The sequence below is a fragment of the Branchiostoma floridae genome, chromosome 5, assembly GCF_000003815.2.
Source record: "Branchiostoma floridae strain S238N-H82 chromosome 5, Bfl_VNyyK, whole genome shotgun sequence".
NCBI classification, from domain to species: Eukaryota; Metazoa; Chordata; class Leptocardii; order Amphioxiformes; family Branchiostomatidae; genus Branchiostoma; species Branchiostoma floridae.
Genome location: NC_049983.1, coordinates 14,379,898 through 14,397,218, shown reverse-complemented (window position 1 = coordinate 14,397,218; position 17,321 = coordinate 14,379,898). Strand labels below are relative to the sequence as shown.

General features: G+C 42.8%; 2 protein-coding genes across 5 annotated transcripts in view; both read left to right on the top strand.

Moving 5' to 3' along the window:
- The window catches only part of LOC118415298, a 10,048-nt gene extending 1,174 nt beyond the window's left edge, over nucleotides 1–8,874 (top strand). Inside the window, exons 2-8 of the mRNA XM_035819797.1 lie at nucleotides 272–4,698; nucleotides 4,936–5,111; nucleotides 5,222–5,383; nucleotides 5,781–6,003; nucleotides 6,352–6,408; nucleotides 6,590–6,719; nucleotides 7,139–8,874. Of these exons, the coding sequence (XP_035675690.1) occupies nucleotides 272–4,698; nucleotides 4,936–5,111; nucleotides 5,222–5,383; nucleotides 5,781–6,003; nucleotides 6,352–6,408; nucleotides 6,590–6,719; nucleotides 7,139–7,440 (5,477 nt within the window). The 3' untranslated portion in view covers nucleotides 7,441–8,874. The remainder of the gene's footprint in view (nucleotides 1–271; nucleotides 4,699–4,935; nucleotides 5,112–5,221; nucleotides 5,384–5,780; nucleotides 6,004–6,351; nucleotides 6,409–6,589; nucleotides 6,720–7,138) is intronic.
- A 514-nt stretch (nucleotides 8,875–9,388) lies between these two features.
- Nucleotides 9,389–17,295, top strand: LOC118415300 (uncharacterized protein ycf45-like). 4 transcript variants are annotated; one of them, XM_035819800.1, is made up of 9 exons: nucleotides 9,389–9,483; nucleotides 12,828–12,934; nucleotides 13,574–14,628; nucleotides 14,894–15,069; nucleotides 15,197–15,358; nucleotides 15,832–16,054; nucleotides 16,313–16,369; nucleotides 16,513–16,642; nucleotides 16,820–17,295. In XM_035819800.1, the coding sequence occupies exons 2-9, from the start codon at nucleotides 12,832–12,834 to the stop codon at nucleotides 17,137–17,139; spliced, it is 2,226 nt and encodes a 741-aa protein (XP_035675693.1). In that variant the 5' UTR covers nucleotides 9,389–9,483; nucleotides 12,828–12,831; the 3' UTR covers nucleotides 17,140–17,295. The 4 variants fall into 4 exon arrangements, with proteins under 4 accessions (XP_035675693.1, XP_035675694.1, XP_035675691.1 ...); XM_035819801.1 differs by having other exon boundaries at nucleotides 12,828–13,341; nucleotides 14,524–14,628; XM_035819798.1 differs by having other exon boundaries at nucleotides 12,828–14,628.
- The last annotated feature ends 26 nt before the right edge of the window (nucleotides 17,296–17,321 follow it).

Genomic DNA, 17,321 nt, shown 5'->3' with positions numbered 1-17,321 from the left:
ACTTGTACCTGTATTATGCATGCACTACTTCTACTGAACAGGCCTTAAAAGTATGGACAGTCATCCCCATCCAACTATGTATGTATGACATCAATTTTCAGAATCCTCAATGTCATATTATGACATATCATGACATTGAGGATTTTTGAAAATTGATGTCATATGTACATAGTTGGATGGGAATGACTGTCTTACTTTTAAGGCCTGTTCAGTAGAGATAGTGCTGTTGTAATAGTGCAAAACTATCTCTGCATTAATGTGTCAATTTCAGTTTGCTCTCATTTCAGCACCATGGAGGACATCAAAACAGCAACAACAGCCCTGAAGGCAGTTGTGGAGCTGGGATATCCACTGGAACTGTCAAGGGTGCTGAACTACTTAGAAAACGTGGACAGTAAGGATCAACTCATACAGTTTGACAATGAAGAAGCTCTGTGCAGTTTCTTGAAGAAGTTTCCATCAATGTTCTGGGTTGATGGGAGCAACGTCTTCCCTGCACAGATGAAACCAAAAGGGGGGTTGAGGTGCCTAAACAAAACATGGTTGCCTCAAAGTCAACCGATAGTCCAGCCAGGGTCAAATGGCAGTGATGAGAGAAGGCAACAAGACCACCCCATTGGTGTAGTTGAGGAACAAGTTTTTGCCATCGATTCCAATGATTTGATTCACATACAGCCTTCTCCTACAATTGAAGGTAGTGATGATGATGATATATTAAGTCCATCAGTTTCACAGTCTTCTAGCATGGAAGAGGACATTGACAGTGCAGACGCAAGCAATGGCAGCATAGAATTGAATGGGTCATTAGCATCTCAGTCTTCCAGCAGTGATGAGGATGCCACAAATGGGAGGACTGATAATGCAGCCATCCCTGAACCTCACATCTCAAGCAGTGAAGAAGATAGTGATGTTGAATGTACTCAGGATGTGGAGGCACTTCTTGAAGAGGGGGCAGCACACATTGTAAATGCTTTAGAGAAAAAAGGGAGCATGCCACTTGGTAGAATACATGGCCATGTAAACCAGTGCAGGGAGGAAGTAAGAAAGGCAGTAGGAGGTGGTCCAGAGAAAGCCAGAGCACTGTTCCTGAAATTTCCAGCTTATTTCTTCATTGATGGTCAAGATGATGTTCATCTTACATCCAAACTTATACAAGAGTGCATCAATGCTGTCTCAGCCACTTTGGAAAGGAAAGGACCACTACAAGTTGTAGAACTTGTGAGATACATGTGTCACCTTGATCCAAAAGTTAGCTCATTCTTTGAGAGTAATGATCCAAAAACATTCTTAGAGCAACATTCTAAGATATTTGTCATCAATGACAGCATGGTGTATCTTGTCAGTGACATCAAAGAGGAAGGTGTTCAGCACTTCAAGAGGGTATTGGAGTCAAAGGGTAGTTTACACATTAAACACATCTGTGGGCACAGTAGCCAATATAAGTATCTAGGTCCTATGCTTAAGGTGATTGGTGGAAGCCCATCATCTGTTCTGGATTTCTTGAAGAGTTTTCCAGAGGTGTTCGGTACTGATGATGAGGGGATGGTTTGTCTTATTTCTGCCACTACAGCCCAGTCACAGGGGAACAAGCATGTAACAGAAAACAGAACTTATGCAATGGTAGTAGAGAAAGGCCAGAAGATACAAACAAATGCACCTTTCAGAAGTCCCCAAGAGAACATACTGGGGATGGGGAAAAGTGCCTCATCAACAGCAGTAGTACCGAGCCAGAACAAGGAGAATATTCAGCTTGAAGGAGTCAGGCATTTTAAACAAGTCTTGGAGTCAAAAGGAAGCATGCCTGTTCAGAACATATGGGGACATGTCAACCAGTGTAGGGATCGAGTCAAATGGGCTATTGGTTGTACAGCGGACAAGGTGAAAAAGTTTCTACTCGGGTATCCGGAAGTCTTTCACATTGACAAGAAGATGATTGTACATCTTGTATGTAGCAGAGCAAACAAGCAACAACAACATCAACATAAGATAAACCTTAACCCGCTGCAGAGTGAACAAAAGGCTTTGGCTCACTTTAAGGAAATGTTGTCCAGGAAAGGGCCATCAAGCACTCATGTGCTCAGTAGTTGCTTCAGTTCTTGTGGTGAAGACATAAGGATGCATGTTGGAAACAGTAAAGAAGGATTGACAAAGTTCTTCATGAAACATCCACAGATATTCAAAGTGGATGCCAATCAGGTTGTGTACCTTAAGGGCACCAGTTTGTCAAAAAGTGGGAACGTAAGCAGACCTCAAAGGTGGGCAAGCTGTGATACTTTAGCTATATCAACCAAAACTATGTTTCCAAAGCCAAAGCTTCTCAGCAAGTTAGGTGGAAGTACACCAGATGTCAGGAGCACAATATGTGAAGGACGACTTCATGAAGCCAAAGAGGTTCAGGAAAAACCTAGCCACTTGCAACAGCCACAGGAAGACTGTAAAGACAACCATGGAACTAGTGATGATGACACATCTACATGTAGATCTTTACCTTATATTCATGAACAACATACTTCTGATCAGAAGGCTGATTCTTCCAAACACATTTCAGACAAATTCATAACTGCAGTGAAGGACATTTTATCAAAGAAGGGATGTTTGCATCTTGTTCAGCTTGTTGAAGAGTTAAGCTCCATGTTTCCAGATGAAAGATTTGAGTTGAGTGGAGTGAGACTTTTTCTGAAGAAATGTCCAGCTGAATTTCATGTGAATGACCAAGATATGGTTGAAGAACTCCCACCTATGAATGTCCCTGCAATGGTTAAAAAGATGTTGAGTAACAACAGTTGTTATGCAATATTGGAAGATGGAAGTAGAGTATTTGTCTACATTACGTTGTACAGAGAGAGGATGGGGGTTGACTGCATCAGGCTACAGGACCATCTATCTCCAGGAGATATTCTTTTGGTGGACACAGAACATGGCGAACCAGAGACCAGTATGAAGTGGACAGCAACCAACATTACAGCAGTTTTTAAGTCTTCTAAATGTGTTGATGCTGACAAAGATGAAGTGAACCTCCAAACACCCATGCCTTTCCTGCCTGCAGCAACCATTGAAAGATCTCCACCTGAGATCTGTCATGTTCTCATGAAATTTGTGGCTTCATTCCTCAGAATAACGTCACCACTGCAGGTGAAGGATCTTAGCTCTAGGATCAAGTACTTGAATCATGATGCAATTCTCTACCTCCGAGAAAAGGGAGGACTACTGTCCTTCTTGCAAAGCCAACCACAAATGTTTCATGTACAGGATGGGTGTGTTACTTCACTGGCTGGGCAAACAGAGCTCATTGGGGGCTCCAGTCAATGTATGGCATCTCCGGGAGCAAAATGTACCATTGGAAAAGTCAGTGTGATTGACAAGAATATTGCACAGCTTTGTCTTCCTGATGATAAGAAAGCTGTGCTTGACCTTACAGATGCCACAAAAGCCACATCTTGTCTCGAAGTTGGGGACTGTGTGGTCGCCTATGTTGTGCCTGCTCCTGACCAAAGTCAGATCCCCTGGGTGGTGTCCAAAGTCAAACATGGCATGGGGAAAGCTGCACCTGCCGAGGTTCAAGCTAGAGCAGCAACAGCCACATGTGGAAGTCACCTTCTGAAGGAGGTACTGCAACAATGTGTTCTGGAGGAAGAGGTGGACACGGTACTTGCCTGGCACCGACTGCTGAGTTGGAAGCTTAAAATGTCATTTGAAAGTTTTGTAGGATGTTTTAATGACCTTCCCAAAGAAGCACAGAAGTACACATCACAGACAGGAGGCCCATGTAAAGTCTTGGAACAGTATCCTACACTTTTCCATGTTGACAATGCCAGGGGTACAGTTTGTCTTGTAGAATGTAGTTCAAAGGGCAGGATGGTGTTCAGATCAGATCAGATTGCCAAGAAGGAGACAGAACAAGATGTTGTAACCATCAGTGCTAATGGAGAACAACTGTCACCTGCACAACCAACAGTTGAGGGGGAAGTGAAAATGGCGGGGTATCCAGCAGAGAAAACATCAACTGATCTTGATATTTGTAATGCAGAAAGCAACCAGAAGAACCATAATGTACCAACCATAGAAGCAGGACATGACACTGGTACTTCATTGTTGAAACCTAGCCACAGCACAGAAGAGGGTGAAGATACAGACCTCAGGACAGCTGCACTAGTTACCAATCATACACGTAATGTCTCTCCTGTACCACCTGTCCAGACTCCAGGGCTAGGTGAACAATGCATGAATCAAGAACAGGCAGTTTGTGATGGTTCAGGTCTCCCAACTGCAACAGTGCATCCAATGACTGTTCCAAGTGTCAATAGCAATGTAGCCAATGCTGGCAGTAGTAGTGATGGTGTGTATACAGAAACAAGCTCTGTAGTGGATCACATCACAACACATATTGCTGAAGTTGTAGACATGCATTCAACTCAAGCCACGGTAACAGCCACTCAACATGTTGACCTGACCTCATCATCCAGAGGTTTTCAGACAGAGGATGTTAGGACGGACACACAGGACAGTCATACCAGCCCGGCTGAGAACACAGATGCTTTGCCTCCCAGCCCAGTTGACATTTTTTCAGATTCAAGCCAAAGTCTACAGGGCACAGAGGGTATGACATGGGCTTGGAGTAAACCAGACATGGAACAGGGATGGCCTCCCCACCTTGTGACTGAAAGTGGCGCAAATGTCTGGGAAAATGCTGGGCAGCAGGTAAATGTTTCCATACCTACATTGAAATGTATGTTCAATTATCTTTTTTTGTATTGAAAAATGATTGGTCATCCTTCAGTTTTTCAGTCTTTACTTATGATGCAGCATTATGATAGCAGAAAGTACAAAGACTGCATTGTTATCACAGCTTTTTTATAAAGTTTGCCGTGTACAAGTAAATTAAGTATCAAATTATAATTTACCAGTTTAACAGCCATTGTTATGATTATTTCACAGGACATGCAGCCACTTGCAGCTGTTTGCCCAGCAGAGTTTGTTGTACCTGGCACCAACCCTCCTGGACAACCTGATGACTTCACATCGCTGCTGCCCATGTTCAAGGACAACCTCAGTCCCATCCAGGATAACCTGGTGGAAGTGGAGATGGACATTGGCAGGATTCCAGTGGCCAGGTCAGATTGTGGTTTAGGCTGAAATTTTGAAACATTCAAACTGCAAGAAGTTTTGATTTTTCTTCTTACATTCACCAGTCCTACACTTCAACAAAATTTTGCTTCCCCAGATTCTACAATCCACAGACCCCATCTCTCCTGGCTGCTACCAGACTGAGTGACCAGACACTGACCAGAGATACCTTAGAAACCATCCTATTTGGCCTTCCCTTGGAGAGGTCTGCTATTGGTCAGGGGAGAGTTCTACTTAGGGGTACACTGCACTGGGTCAGGTAACTTCAAGCACCTGTTTGTTAAAGGTTATGATGTTTGGCTACAGGCATATATTAATGAATAAGCCTAAGACTCTGACTTAGCAATTGTAGGTTTCAAATGATATTAAGATGTGAAGGCCTGATGTGCTTGGCAGATTGTGACATAATAGACTCATACCTTCCCTTGCCATCACTTGAAGACCAGTGACCAAATGTTTACTTAAGTTAATAACAGCCATAATTTCAGCACCATGCACATGGCTGGATTTGGGTCCAACTATCTTCCTCTGTATGTAGAAATTAGCTATACCAAGGACTGTAATTTCAATGTCAGATGTTTTTGTATTAATTTAGGCATGCACATAGATCTACTGTTTAGAAAAAATGTCATCAAATAATCAATATACTTGTGCAGTACACTGAAGAACAGTTTGGGTGAAGTAGTTGGGCTGACCCTGAGAAGAGGTCAGGCAGTGCCTGGCTGTCTGGACCTGTTGTGGGACGTGGTGACATCAGGCACCTCCACACTCATCATGGGACGCCCCTGCAGTGGGAAGACCACCCTGCTGAGGGAGTGGGCCCGCGTACTGAGCGATGTCTGCTACAGGAGGGTCATTGTGGTGGACACACGGAATGAGGTAGGCATTGGACAATGGTGAAAAATGACTATTATTGTATACTAACTACAGGAGGGTCATTGTGGTGGACACACTGAATGAGGTAGGCATTGAACAGTGGTGAAAAATGACTATTGTAACTATGTAGCTGCCTTGCTCAGATTAAATAGGGCAGACACACTTGAAACAATCAGACTTTCAACAGAATGCTGAAATTAACTTTATTTTGTTACATGTAATTTTACCAGATACCTTGTGAGTCATGCTGAAGTGCAATTGTACTGGCTGTACAGATGCAGATAGTATTGCATAATACTTGGCTACACAATGTACTTTTATTGCCCTGACAAATCTCCTGTGTATTTTCAGATTGCTGGTGGAGACGACATCCCACATCCAGGTATAGGAGGTGCCAGGAGGGTTCAGGTGAATGGTGTCATGTTTGTGTCCAATCATAAACAGGATAAATGTAAATCTGTGTGTGTACATAGATGTCTAACAATTCAAATAAAGCATGCATGTTTAGCTCTTTACAAGCAATTTTCTTAGGCCAACACATTTTCTTGTTTGAAATCAATGCTAAAGGAGATGTTGTTCATGCCTCTAGGTGCATAACAGGTGTGATCAGGTGTTCCAGCTGCAGACAGCTGCGAGGAACCACTCCCCTGACTGCATCATAGTGGATGAAGTACAGACACAGGAGGAGGTTACTGCGCTCCAGGCCATCAGACTTACAGGTAGAGAAACATGATTTGAAGAATGTTTGTCCTGATACTATAGAGTGTTGGCATGCTGGCATTCCCCAAATGTCCCAGGGTGGAAAAAAATGGATCTAATTCTTTTCAGTATTCCTTATACCCCCCTCACATTAGGCGCGATTCGATCGGACGACGAGTGTGCGAGCTCTAAATTACGAGGAGGCATGACCTGGACGGGAAGGTGGGAACTCTGCCGTTTCTTCGTCGGCATCAGAGTCATGCCTCCTCATAAATAAGAGGTCGAAGACTCGTTGTCCGATCGAATTGCGCCTAATGTGAGGGGGGGTATAAACACTGACTGAACTCATCAACTTTTAGTTCAATCCTTCTGAAACTTCACAATGTCACGTAAAACATAAGTCTGTACTTGTGTAACACATTTGAACCCTTTGTTGCAGGCATCCAGGTGGTAGCTGGTGTGTGTGCAGGCTGTCTGCCTGACCTTCTACACAACAGTGTGATGAGAGGACTCCTGGGGCTGTCAGGTCCAGCTGCATCCACCTCATCACCACTTGGTGGGACCTTTCCGGAGACTTTGCCTGTGTTTCAGGCTGCTGTGGTCATCCACAGTAGAGACATGGTGTCCGTTTACTCTGATGTGGCTTCTTTTGTGAGGGTGTCATTATTAGAAGGAAGGTTTCCTCTGGCACAGCAAAGGAAGAGGGTTGTGACCAAGGACAGGGACACAGAACTACTGTAGTTTTATTGGTAACATCGGCTATGAAGGGCCTTTTTAGAAAATTGTTTACCGGGTTAACCGGTTACAGCATATTGGAAAACCAACATTGGACCAAAGTAATTTTATTTCACGGATATATCTATATTATCTTAGATAAAGCAGTACATTGTCAAGACGCCTATGCAATGGTCAAAGTTTATGTCTATTATCAGGATGTGGATTGCATGCTGTATTCAGTAGCAATGAGAGCATCTCTCAGTATATGCCAGACATGCTCGATAATCTGCTGGTGTGTTATGCCGAAGGGAGGTTATACCGGCTATATAGATACAGATACAGATAATCTCTTTTTCTCACAGAGAGAGTTTAGAAGATCAGCAATTGAATGTTGAGCCAAAATTACAGTACGACCGTATTTTCTCTAATTTCTGTACTGTGCAAAATTCAAAAGGTGCTGCATGTTGTTGCCAAAGTTGTGGTGCGTACTTTATGTGAGATTACTGCACCTCCTGTTACCTCAATTCTGCTTCTGCTGAATCTTTCAGATTCCATCATAAGTAGAAAACATTTGATATATATATGTATATGTTATGTTATATTGATTAAGTTATTAATGCTACCTGTAAATGCTGATAAGACAGTGTAAGATGTGACTTATATCATTGCCTTAGAAATTTGGATATGATATTGCAATACCAGAAATGAAAAATTGTGGTGCTCCTTTCCAGATTTTTTCTGTAGTCTCTTTTGTACATCTTGAATACTGTTACTCCTGTCATTTTCTAGAGAAAGTTGCTGTATATTTCTATCTTCTATCTGATAAAAGAAATGTGTCTTAAATGTGTCTAGATTTGCATGAAATTAAACAGCAGGAAAGTTCATTTAATGATAATTATGTTAACGCTAGTTCACCTTTATCCGTTGGGTAACCTATATCCGTTGCTTACAAAAACAGGTATTTAGGGATATCAAGTCGACAGACGATAGTTTCAAACTACAATATTTTGAACATATTACAACTTGAAACCTCCGTCCGTCCAATTGATATCCCAAAATACTGTGTTGGTAAACACAACGAATACAGGTTACCCTGCCGATAAAGGTAAACTAGCGTTACATTGTTGAATGACTAGAAGTGTATCCCAAGCTGACTTATTTGTATGTACTAGTAGTACATTTGATTTTGTACTAGTTGGATTACATGAGGAGCAACTCAGATGCTATGCTTAGTTGTCTTTCCAAGTACAGGAAATACCTCCTCTATTCCTCGAAATGATTATGAGCAAGCTGACAACTTTTGCGGAGAAGACATTACTTTTTGCTCTAAGATTGTTGATTTCATTATATTTTTCAGAATTTTTTTATTGTATAAAGTTATCAGATATCATGATTTCCATGTCATTTAAGGCTGAAAGGTCGAATTGTAATGACAAATAAATGAGTTCTGAACCGTAATTACTTTTTTGAGTGTTTAATAAAAGCTCCTTGGTGTTACAGATGAACACTATCCTGAAATATGGACAGAAAAAAAATTGAAGCATATTGTATTTACTATACATCCCAAACTATTATGTATTTGATAACATTTCAGCACCATTAAAGTAACTAAGTTAACTTGTTATTATTGTCATGGTCAGAAACCAGGTCATTTCGGTTTCTGGCCGAGTCCAGCACATGGCACAAAGGCGCCACCAAACGGTCAAAAATATAATTACAGGCAAACCCGCATCAAGCAGAGGCAAAAAATATGCAAAAGTAACTTGGACCGCTAGGGGTCCTCATTGACATGTGTAAATAACATATTTGGACGCGCGCACTACTTTTTTTAGGGGTGGAATTAACGTTTACTAACGTTCTTGTGAATAATATTTGCAGAGAAAAACATGGCAAACCAAGTTTATATCGATTAGACGTAGTAAAAGTAGCTTTGGTCAAATAGATTTAACTGCGTCATAGTTAAAAATCTGATAATAGCGTTATTATGAAATAATAGACCCTGCGTAATAATGGAATATCTCTTCCGGCGTGAGGGGTGACAGCGGGGTCACCAAGTTTCTCATACAGGTGCGATATGATTTTTACCTCCGCGTTACATTCGATTCCTAGAGTTAACTGTCCATGACAACTAAGGTAACAGTTGGGTATGCTGGGTATGTGAGTGTGCACGTAAGTCGTATGGACTTAATGTCCAGTATACAATTAACAGTTATGTATGCCACGGGTCTACGTCTACTCTGTTTGCAATTATCTTTCCGGTATGAACTAGTAAGACATTTTAATTTTTATTGTTACTAACGGGGGAACTGACACTAATAGGGGGTGGGGGGTGGGCGGACATTACAGGTCACAGTAGGGACACAACTGGGGGGTTACGGACACTACAGGAGGTAACGTTAGGGCAAATATACAAAAGTAACGGTCTCCTCTGTCAGCACTGGAACACCAGTGCTGAAGTGGTCGTCAGCACTGGAAGTCCAGTGCTGAGGCAGCTTCAGCACTGGAAATCCAGTGCTGAGGCAGCTTCAGCACTGGAAATCCAGTGCTGAGGCAGCTTCAGCACTGCAAGCCCTCCTGTCAGCACTGGAAACCGAGTGCTGAGACTACAATCAGCACTGGATTTCCAGTGCTGAGGACGTTCTAGCTCTGGAAATCCAGTGCTGACAAATACTCCGCACTGGAAACCGAGTGCTGAAGCCGCCGACTCTAAAGTAGCGACACGACTCAAGGCGGCATGAGCCGCGGTTACAATTAATTATAACGAAATTAACCTGTCTAAAACGTCTTCAATCACGTTACTAACTTCTCAAAACAACTGTTGTATACTGTGGTATACCACCTACCGCAGCTCGAGTCATAAACATGGTCCATTACTCAGAATGTTTCGTCCACCTGTAACTAGCTATTCTTTGTAAAAAAAAACAAGCAATCTCTTTACCGCACAGATAGAGCACCTACGAGTTGTCTAACTCTGACTACCTACTGTTTTTTAAATGATGCTACTTTGCCGCACAAGCAGAATGTGTCGTCCACCTGTAACTACCCACTCTTTGTAAAAAAAACAAGCGATCTCTTTAAAACACAGATACAGCACCTATGAGTTGTCTACCTCTGACTACCTATTGTTTTTAAATGATGCTACTTTGCCGCACAAGCAGAGTGTGTCGTCCACCTGTAACTACCTATTCTTTGTAAAAAAACAAGCGATCTCTTTAAAACACAGATAGAGCACCTATGAGTTGTCTACCTCTGACTACCTATTGTTTTTTAAATGTTGCTACTTTGCCGCACAAGCAGAGTGTGTCGTCCACCTGTAACTACCTATTCTTTGTAAAAAAACAAGCGATCTCTTTAAAACACAGATAGAGCACCTATGAGTTGTCTACCTCTGACTACCTATTGTTTTTTAAATGTTGCTACTTTGCCGCACAAGCAGAGTGTGTCGTCCACCTGTAACTACCTATTCTTTGTAAAAAAACAAGCGATCTCTTTAAAACACAGATAGAGCACCTATGAGTTGTCTACCTCTGACTACCTATTGTTTTTTAAATGTTGCTACTTTGCCGCACAAGCAGAGTGTGTCGTCCACCTGTAACTACCTAGTATCCTAACACGCACAGATATATCTAAGTCTAAAGGAAATAACTCAGACAGCCGTACAGACACCTGGTACACGTATTCAGCGCTGGAACGTTCCAGTGCTTTATAAACGTCAGCACTGGAAGCCCAGAGCTGAAGTTTTTACAGCACTGGTCTTCCAGTGCTGAAAAGTTCCCGAGCACTGGTAAATCCAGTGCGGAACCCGTTACTTTTGTATATCAGCACTCGGTTCCAGTGCTGACGGCGGTTTCAGCACTGGGTAACCAGTGCTGAATGACCTTTTAACTGGCTCGCCGCCTCTCCGCCATGAGTTCAGCACTGGTACCCGAGTGCTGAAGGCAGTTCAGCACTGGAAAACCAGTGCTCGGAGAAGTTCAGCACTGGAAATCCAGTGCTCGCATTGGGTTCAGCACTGGAATTCCAGTGTTGAGGGAGCTTCAGCACTGGAACAAGGCCGTTCAGCACTGGAAAACCAGTGCTGACGTTTCTTCAGCACTGGAAAACTAGTGCTGAGGCCGATTCGACCCATTGATTCAGCACTGGAACACCAGTGCGGAACCCGTTACTTTTGTATACTTGCAACGTTAGGGGCACTACAGGGGTATGGACACTACTGGGGGTATGGACTGCACACTGGAGGAGTATGGACACTACAAGGGGTAACATTTCAGACACTACAGGACGTAAGGACACTACAGGGTATGGACACTACAGGGATACGGACATAACAAAGTGTGCACAGGGAAGATAAACAAACAAGTTTGAAAGAAGTAGCGTGGGTTCAGAAAGTGTGTGAGAAAGCAATTTACATATCAGCAAGCCCGTGCCGAGAACCGATGGGCGAAGCGTTTCTGTTCACACCAGGAAAACAGCGTGGCAGACCTCCCACCGGGTGGCTGAGAGCTGTCGTAAGTTCACCCTGAGGTTGACGCATGGCCGGGCAATAAAATATCTGTCGCCTGACTACGCGGGTCTGTCACACAAAGCAAAAAACGTGTCGTATGTCACAGACTTTGACATATGTCATTGTTGTATGAACAGAAATTTTCCTCAAGGGAACTGGCCCATAGACACCACAGGGGTATGGATATTACAGGGGTTATGGACACTATAGGGGATACGGACATTACAGGGTATGCACACCACAGAGGTATTATATGGGTATAGACTAGGGGTGGGTACCGGTACAGAAAATTCAGGTCCAGGTCCGGTTCAGGTCCAGAGGGTCAGGTCCAGGTCCGGACCTGAACCTGGACCTGATTCAGTATGACTCATTCTAATGGTCCATTTCACTACAAAGAAATCTGTTTGGTGGAGTATTAGACTTACACTGGCGTTTTTAAATCCTACAACGCTAACTGCCCCTGTACGATTGGCTGTAAAACTTGGAAGAAATTACTATAAACTCTACTCTACTTCTCTCTTGTTATTTTCTTCCACCTGCAAGCGCCAAAACGTGTGAATGCCTGATAAAATAATCTATTAATTTTCTAATCGGTCCAACATCCGGTCCACCTAATTTTTTCAGGTCCGGTTTTCCTGGACCGGTCCAATAAGAAAAACCGGTTTTGTACCGGTACGCTGTACCGATACCCAGCCCTAGTATAGACATTTCAGATGGTACTGTACAGACACTAAATGCAGTACAGACACAACAGGTATGGACACCACATGGAGTACAAACACTACAGGATTACAGAAGCTATGTCTGATACTACAAAGATGCAGACACTAAAGGGAAGTATGGATATAACATGTCAATGATTCAAAAACATTCTCATTGAAAGAAACATACATGTGCCTTGTTTCAGAACCATGAATGACCTCAAAACAGCAACAACAGCCCTGAAGGCAGTTGTGGAGCTGGGATATCCACTGGAACTGTCAAGGGTGCTCGACTACCTGGAAAACTTGGACAGTAAGGATGAACTCATACAGTTTGACAATGAAGAAGCTCTGTGCAGTTTCTTACAGAAACATCCAGCTATCTTTTGGGTTGAGGGGGGTAAAGTATTTCCTGCACAGATGAAACCTAAAGTGAAATCAAAATCCTCACCTCAGACACAGTCACCGCAAAGTCACCATAAAGTTCAACCAACATCAGACAGCAGTGAGAAAGTAAGGCAACAGGAGCAGAGAGTGGGTGAAGTTGAGGAAGCAGAGGGAGGTAAGGAGAAGAACAAAAGCCTAGATGCTGCTGACAATGTTCACCAAACTGCCAAACTCAGGGAAGATGGCATCAAATCTATTGCAGAAGTTCTGAAGAGGGAGGGACCAAAGAAACTCAAAGCTTTGTTCCGATATGTGCAGGGGTTAAGACCAGAGGTGAGATCATTTGTGGGGAAAGATGAGGAAAGTGTCACTGAATTTCTGGTAGAAAATCCTGACACCTTTCTCATTGACGATGATGATGTTGTGTTTCATATAAGCACAGTACAACAGGAGGCTATGCAGCAGTTTAAGTCAGTCTTGCAATCAAAAGGGAAGTTACCTGTCAGCAATCTGAGTGGCCATATCAGTGGTTTCAAGCACAAGTATGAAATTCTTTGGTTTGTAGGTGGAAGCCCATCTGATGTTGAGACATTCCTGAAGGGATATCCAAACACATTCAGAGTAGAGGACAGTGGAACAGTGAGTTTGATTAAGACAAAGACCAAACAAGCTGCATCGGCCCTTGCATGTTCAGGTGGAAAAACTAAAACAACTAACGTCACTACAGAAGTGGCTGTGGAAGTTCCACGTAAAAAGTCAGAACAGCCCAAGATGAACAAGGACAAGGAACTGTTACAGGAAGGAGTGGAACATTTTAAGGGTGTCTTGCAAGTGAAGGGAAGTATGCCCATGGAAAGGCTCTTTGGACATATCAACCAGTGCAGGAAAGAAGTTAAACGGGCTGTAGGCACTAAAGAGGATGAGGTAAAAAAATTATTGAAAAGCCATCCAGATGTATTTAGTGTTAGTAAAAAAGGCAATGTCCAGCTGCAACAAATAAGTTGCAAAGCAAAGCAGAAACAGGCCGATCAAGGAAAAGAAAAATTGGTGGCAACAAACAGCACTTCAAATTCAAAGGAACAAGAGAAAACAGATCAGATTGCCAGCACTGGCTCAGCTCCAGATCTGTCACAAGAAGGAAATGAGGTTGCTACCAATGACAAAGACACTTTCCTATTGCAAGATTTCTCAAGCAACAGTTGCCATCATTTGTTTGATCCATCTGCATCAGATGACATTAATATGAAACAGACTGTGGATCAAATTAATGCAGTAGAAAACCATCAGGATCCAGATGAAGAAGAAGAACAGGTCGATGTGGAGAGAGAAACATCAGAGCTGATTTTTGACCTGATACAGAGATGTGGAGAGATTTCTTTCAGTGCACTTCAGGGGTATATAAATCTGCTTGGTGAGGATAAGCAAGAATGTATCAAGCACAGAGGAGGGTTGTTAAGTTTCCTTCACCATCACCATGGCCAAACATTTAGGATAGATCAGGTCTCTGTTACCCAGGAAGAAACACAAGCCAGGACCACATCAGCACCAGTACACCGCAGACCCCTGCACCTACTGGTGGGAGAAGATGGCACACGTGTCTGGGTAAACTCTGGGGAGCAGGTACAGTACATGAATTTTGTTGTGTATTCATCTATTAAAGTGTTCCAATGACATTTTCTGTATTCTTTTAGTTACTTGACCAAAGAAAGAAGGAAGCAAACAAGCAAAATATGTCTTGTCATGATCTATGTTCTCTTAGTTTTAAAGAAATTGTCACCCTGGGACCTAGTTAATTACAGCTTGTTAGAAGGTTTGATAGAATGTCCAGGTCTATCAATACACCTTGCCAGGTATATAACAACCATTTTTTGTCATTATTACACAGGACATGCAGCATCTTTCAACTAATGTCCCAATGGAAAGTGTTGTACCAGGTGCCAACCCTACTGGACAACCTGATGACTTCACATCGCTGCTGCCCATGTTCAAGGACAACCTCAGTCCCATCCAGGATAACCTGGTGGAAGTGGAGATAGATATTGGGAGGATTCCAGTTGCAAGGTTGGATTTTCATTACCAAAACAAAAGCAGCTTGTAAGTGATTTTAAGTGCCAGATAATGTTCAATTGTACCAGTCCTACACTTGAAATTCCCACTGAATGGTAATTTAGCTTGAATGGTTCCCCAGGTATTACAACCCAGACAGTCCATGCCTCCTGGCCACCACCAGACTGAGTGACCAGACACTGACCAGAGAAACCTTAGAAACCATCCTGTTTGGCCTGCCCCTGGAGAGGTCTGCCATTGGTCAGGGGAGAGTTCTACTTAAGGGTACACTGCACTGGATAAGGTGCATATGTTCAAATTTCTATCAATAGCCATATTGTTCAATGCTGGTATCTTTTGGTAAACTTGATTAAGTTCAGTTCAGTTCAGTTCATTCTCATATGAGGTGCCATTAACGATGTCCGACCATGCATCCAAGACTAAGACCTTAGTAATTGTAGGTTTGAAATGATATTTAGATATTTTTAGATTTACAGAGAAGAGAAGGCCTGATGTGCTTGGCAGATTTGAGACATGATAGACTCAAACCATCCCTTGCCATCACTTGAAGACCAATGACCAAATGTTAAGTCAACAACAGCTTTAATTTCAGCACCATGCACATGTCTGCACTTGGTCCAACCAGCTTCTTCTGTATGTAGAAATTAGCTATACCAAGGACTGTAATTTTCAATGTCACAAGTTTAGACATACACATAGACTTAATGTATAGACAAAATGTAATCAAATGACCAATATATCTAACCCTTTATGCAGCACACTGAAGAACAGTTCAGGTGAGGTAGTTGGGCTGACCCTGAGAAGAGGTCAGGCAGTGCCTGGCTGTCTGGACCTGTTGTGGGACGTGGTGACATCAGGCACCTCCACACTCATCATGGGATGCCCCTGCAGTGGGAGGACCACCCTACTGAGGGAGTGGGCCCGCGTACTGAGCGATGTCTGCTACAGGAGGGTCATTGTGGTGGACACACTGAAGGAGGTAGGCTTGGACAATGGTGCAAAATGTGTCAAATCCATTCTGTTAACTATGTAGCTGCCTTGCTCAGACTATTCAGTTGAATTTGGCATACACACTTGTAACGCACAGGAGAATTGGATTCAGGTGACTTCATAATTGTGAAGCAATGGATAGATGGATAGAGTTTTGACATAATACAGAAACTGCCATTGGGATATGAGAAATTAAGTCCAGTAATTGTCATCAAATACGCTGTAACAATCCTGTGTATATTTTCAGATTGCTGGTGGAGATGATATCCCACATCCAGGTATAGGAGGTGCCAGGAGGGTTCAGGTGAGGTCAACAATCCTGTCATTTATTAGGTATTGTGGTGTGACACTTTAGGAGCAGTAAGGAAGTTAAGCTATCTAAGATGATTCCCAACACATTTTCTTGTATGGCATAGTTGTTAAAGGATATGTTTTTTGTTAATGCAGGTGCATAACAGGTGTGATCAGGTGTCCCAGCTGCAGACAGCTGCAAGGAACCACTCCCCTGACTGCATCATAGTGGATGAAGTACAGACACAGGAGGAGGTTACTGCACTCCAGGCCATCAGACTTACAGGTAGAGAAACACAATATGATCTGAAGAATGTTTGTTGTCCTAATAGTAGAGTGTACATGTACATTTTGTATCTGTCATAATCTCCATTCAGATCCTATGTTGGAATAACATTGATAATATTATGAGCTAGCCACCAAATTCTGTATTTGTTTGACACATTTGAACCATTTGTTGCAGGCATACAGGTGGTAGCTGGGGTGTGTGCAGGCTGCCTGACTGACCTTCTACAGAACAGTGTGATGAGAGGACTACTGGGGCTGTCTGATACTGCTTCAACCTTCCCACAGACTCCATCCACCTCTGAGTCAGTACCACCAACCTTCCCACAGACTCTGCCTGTGTTTCAGGCTGCTGTGGTCATCCACAGTAGAGACATGGTCTCGGTTTACTCTGATGTTGCTTCTTTTGTGAGGGTGTCTTTGTTAGAAGGAAGGCTGTTTCCTCTGGCACAGCAAAGGAAGAGGGTTGTCACCAGGGACAGGGAGACAGAACTGTAGTATCACAGTAGTATATCAGCTCTGATGGCTGATATACTACAGCTCCAATTACAGAAAATTGTCATGCAATAAGATTGATTGAAACTGCTGTACAGTAGCTTTGATTGTCAGGATGTTTATGTGAACAATCCGAGTTTATGGTTAATAAAAGTGATGCGGGATTATATGCAGGATTAAGTATT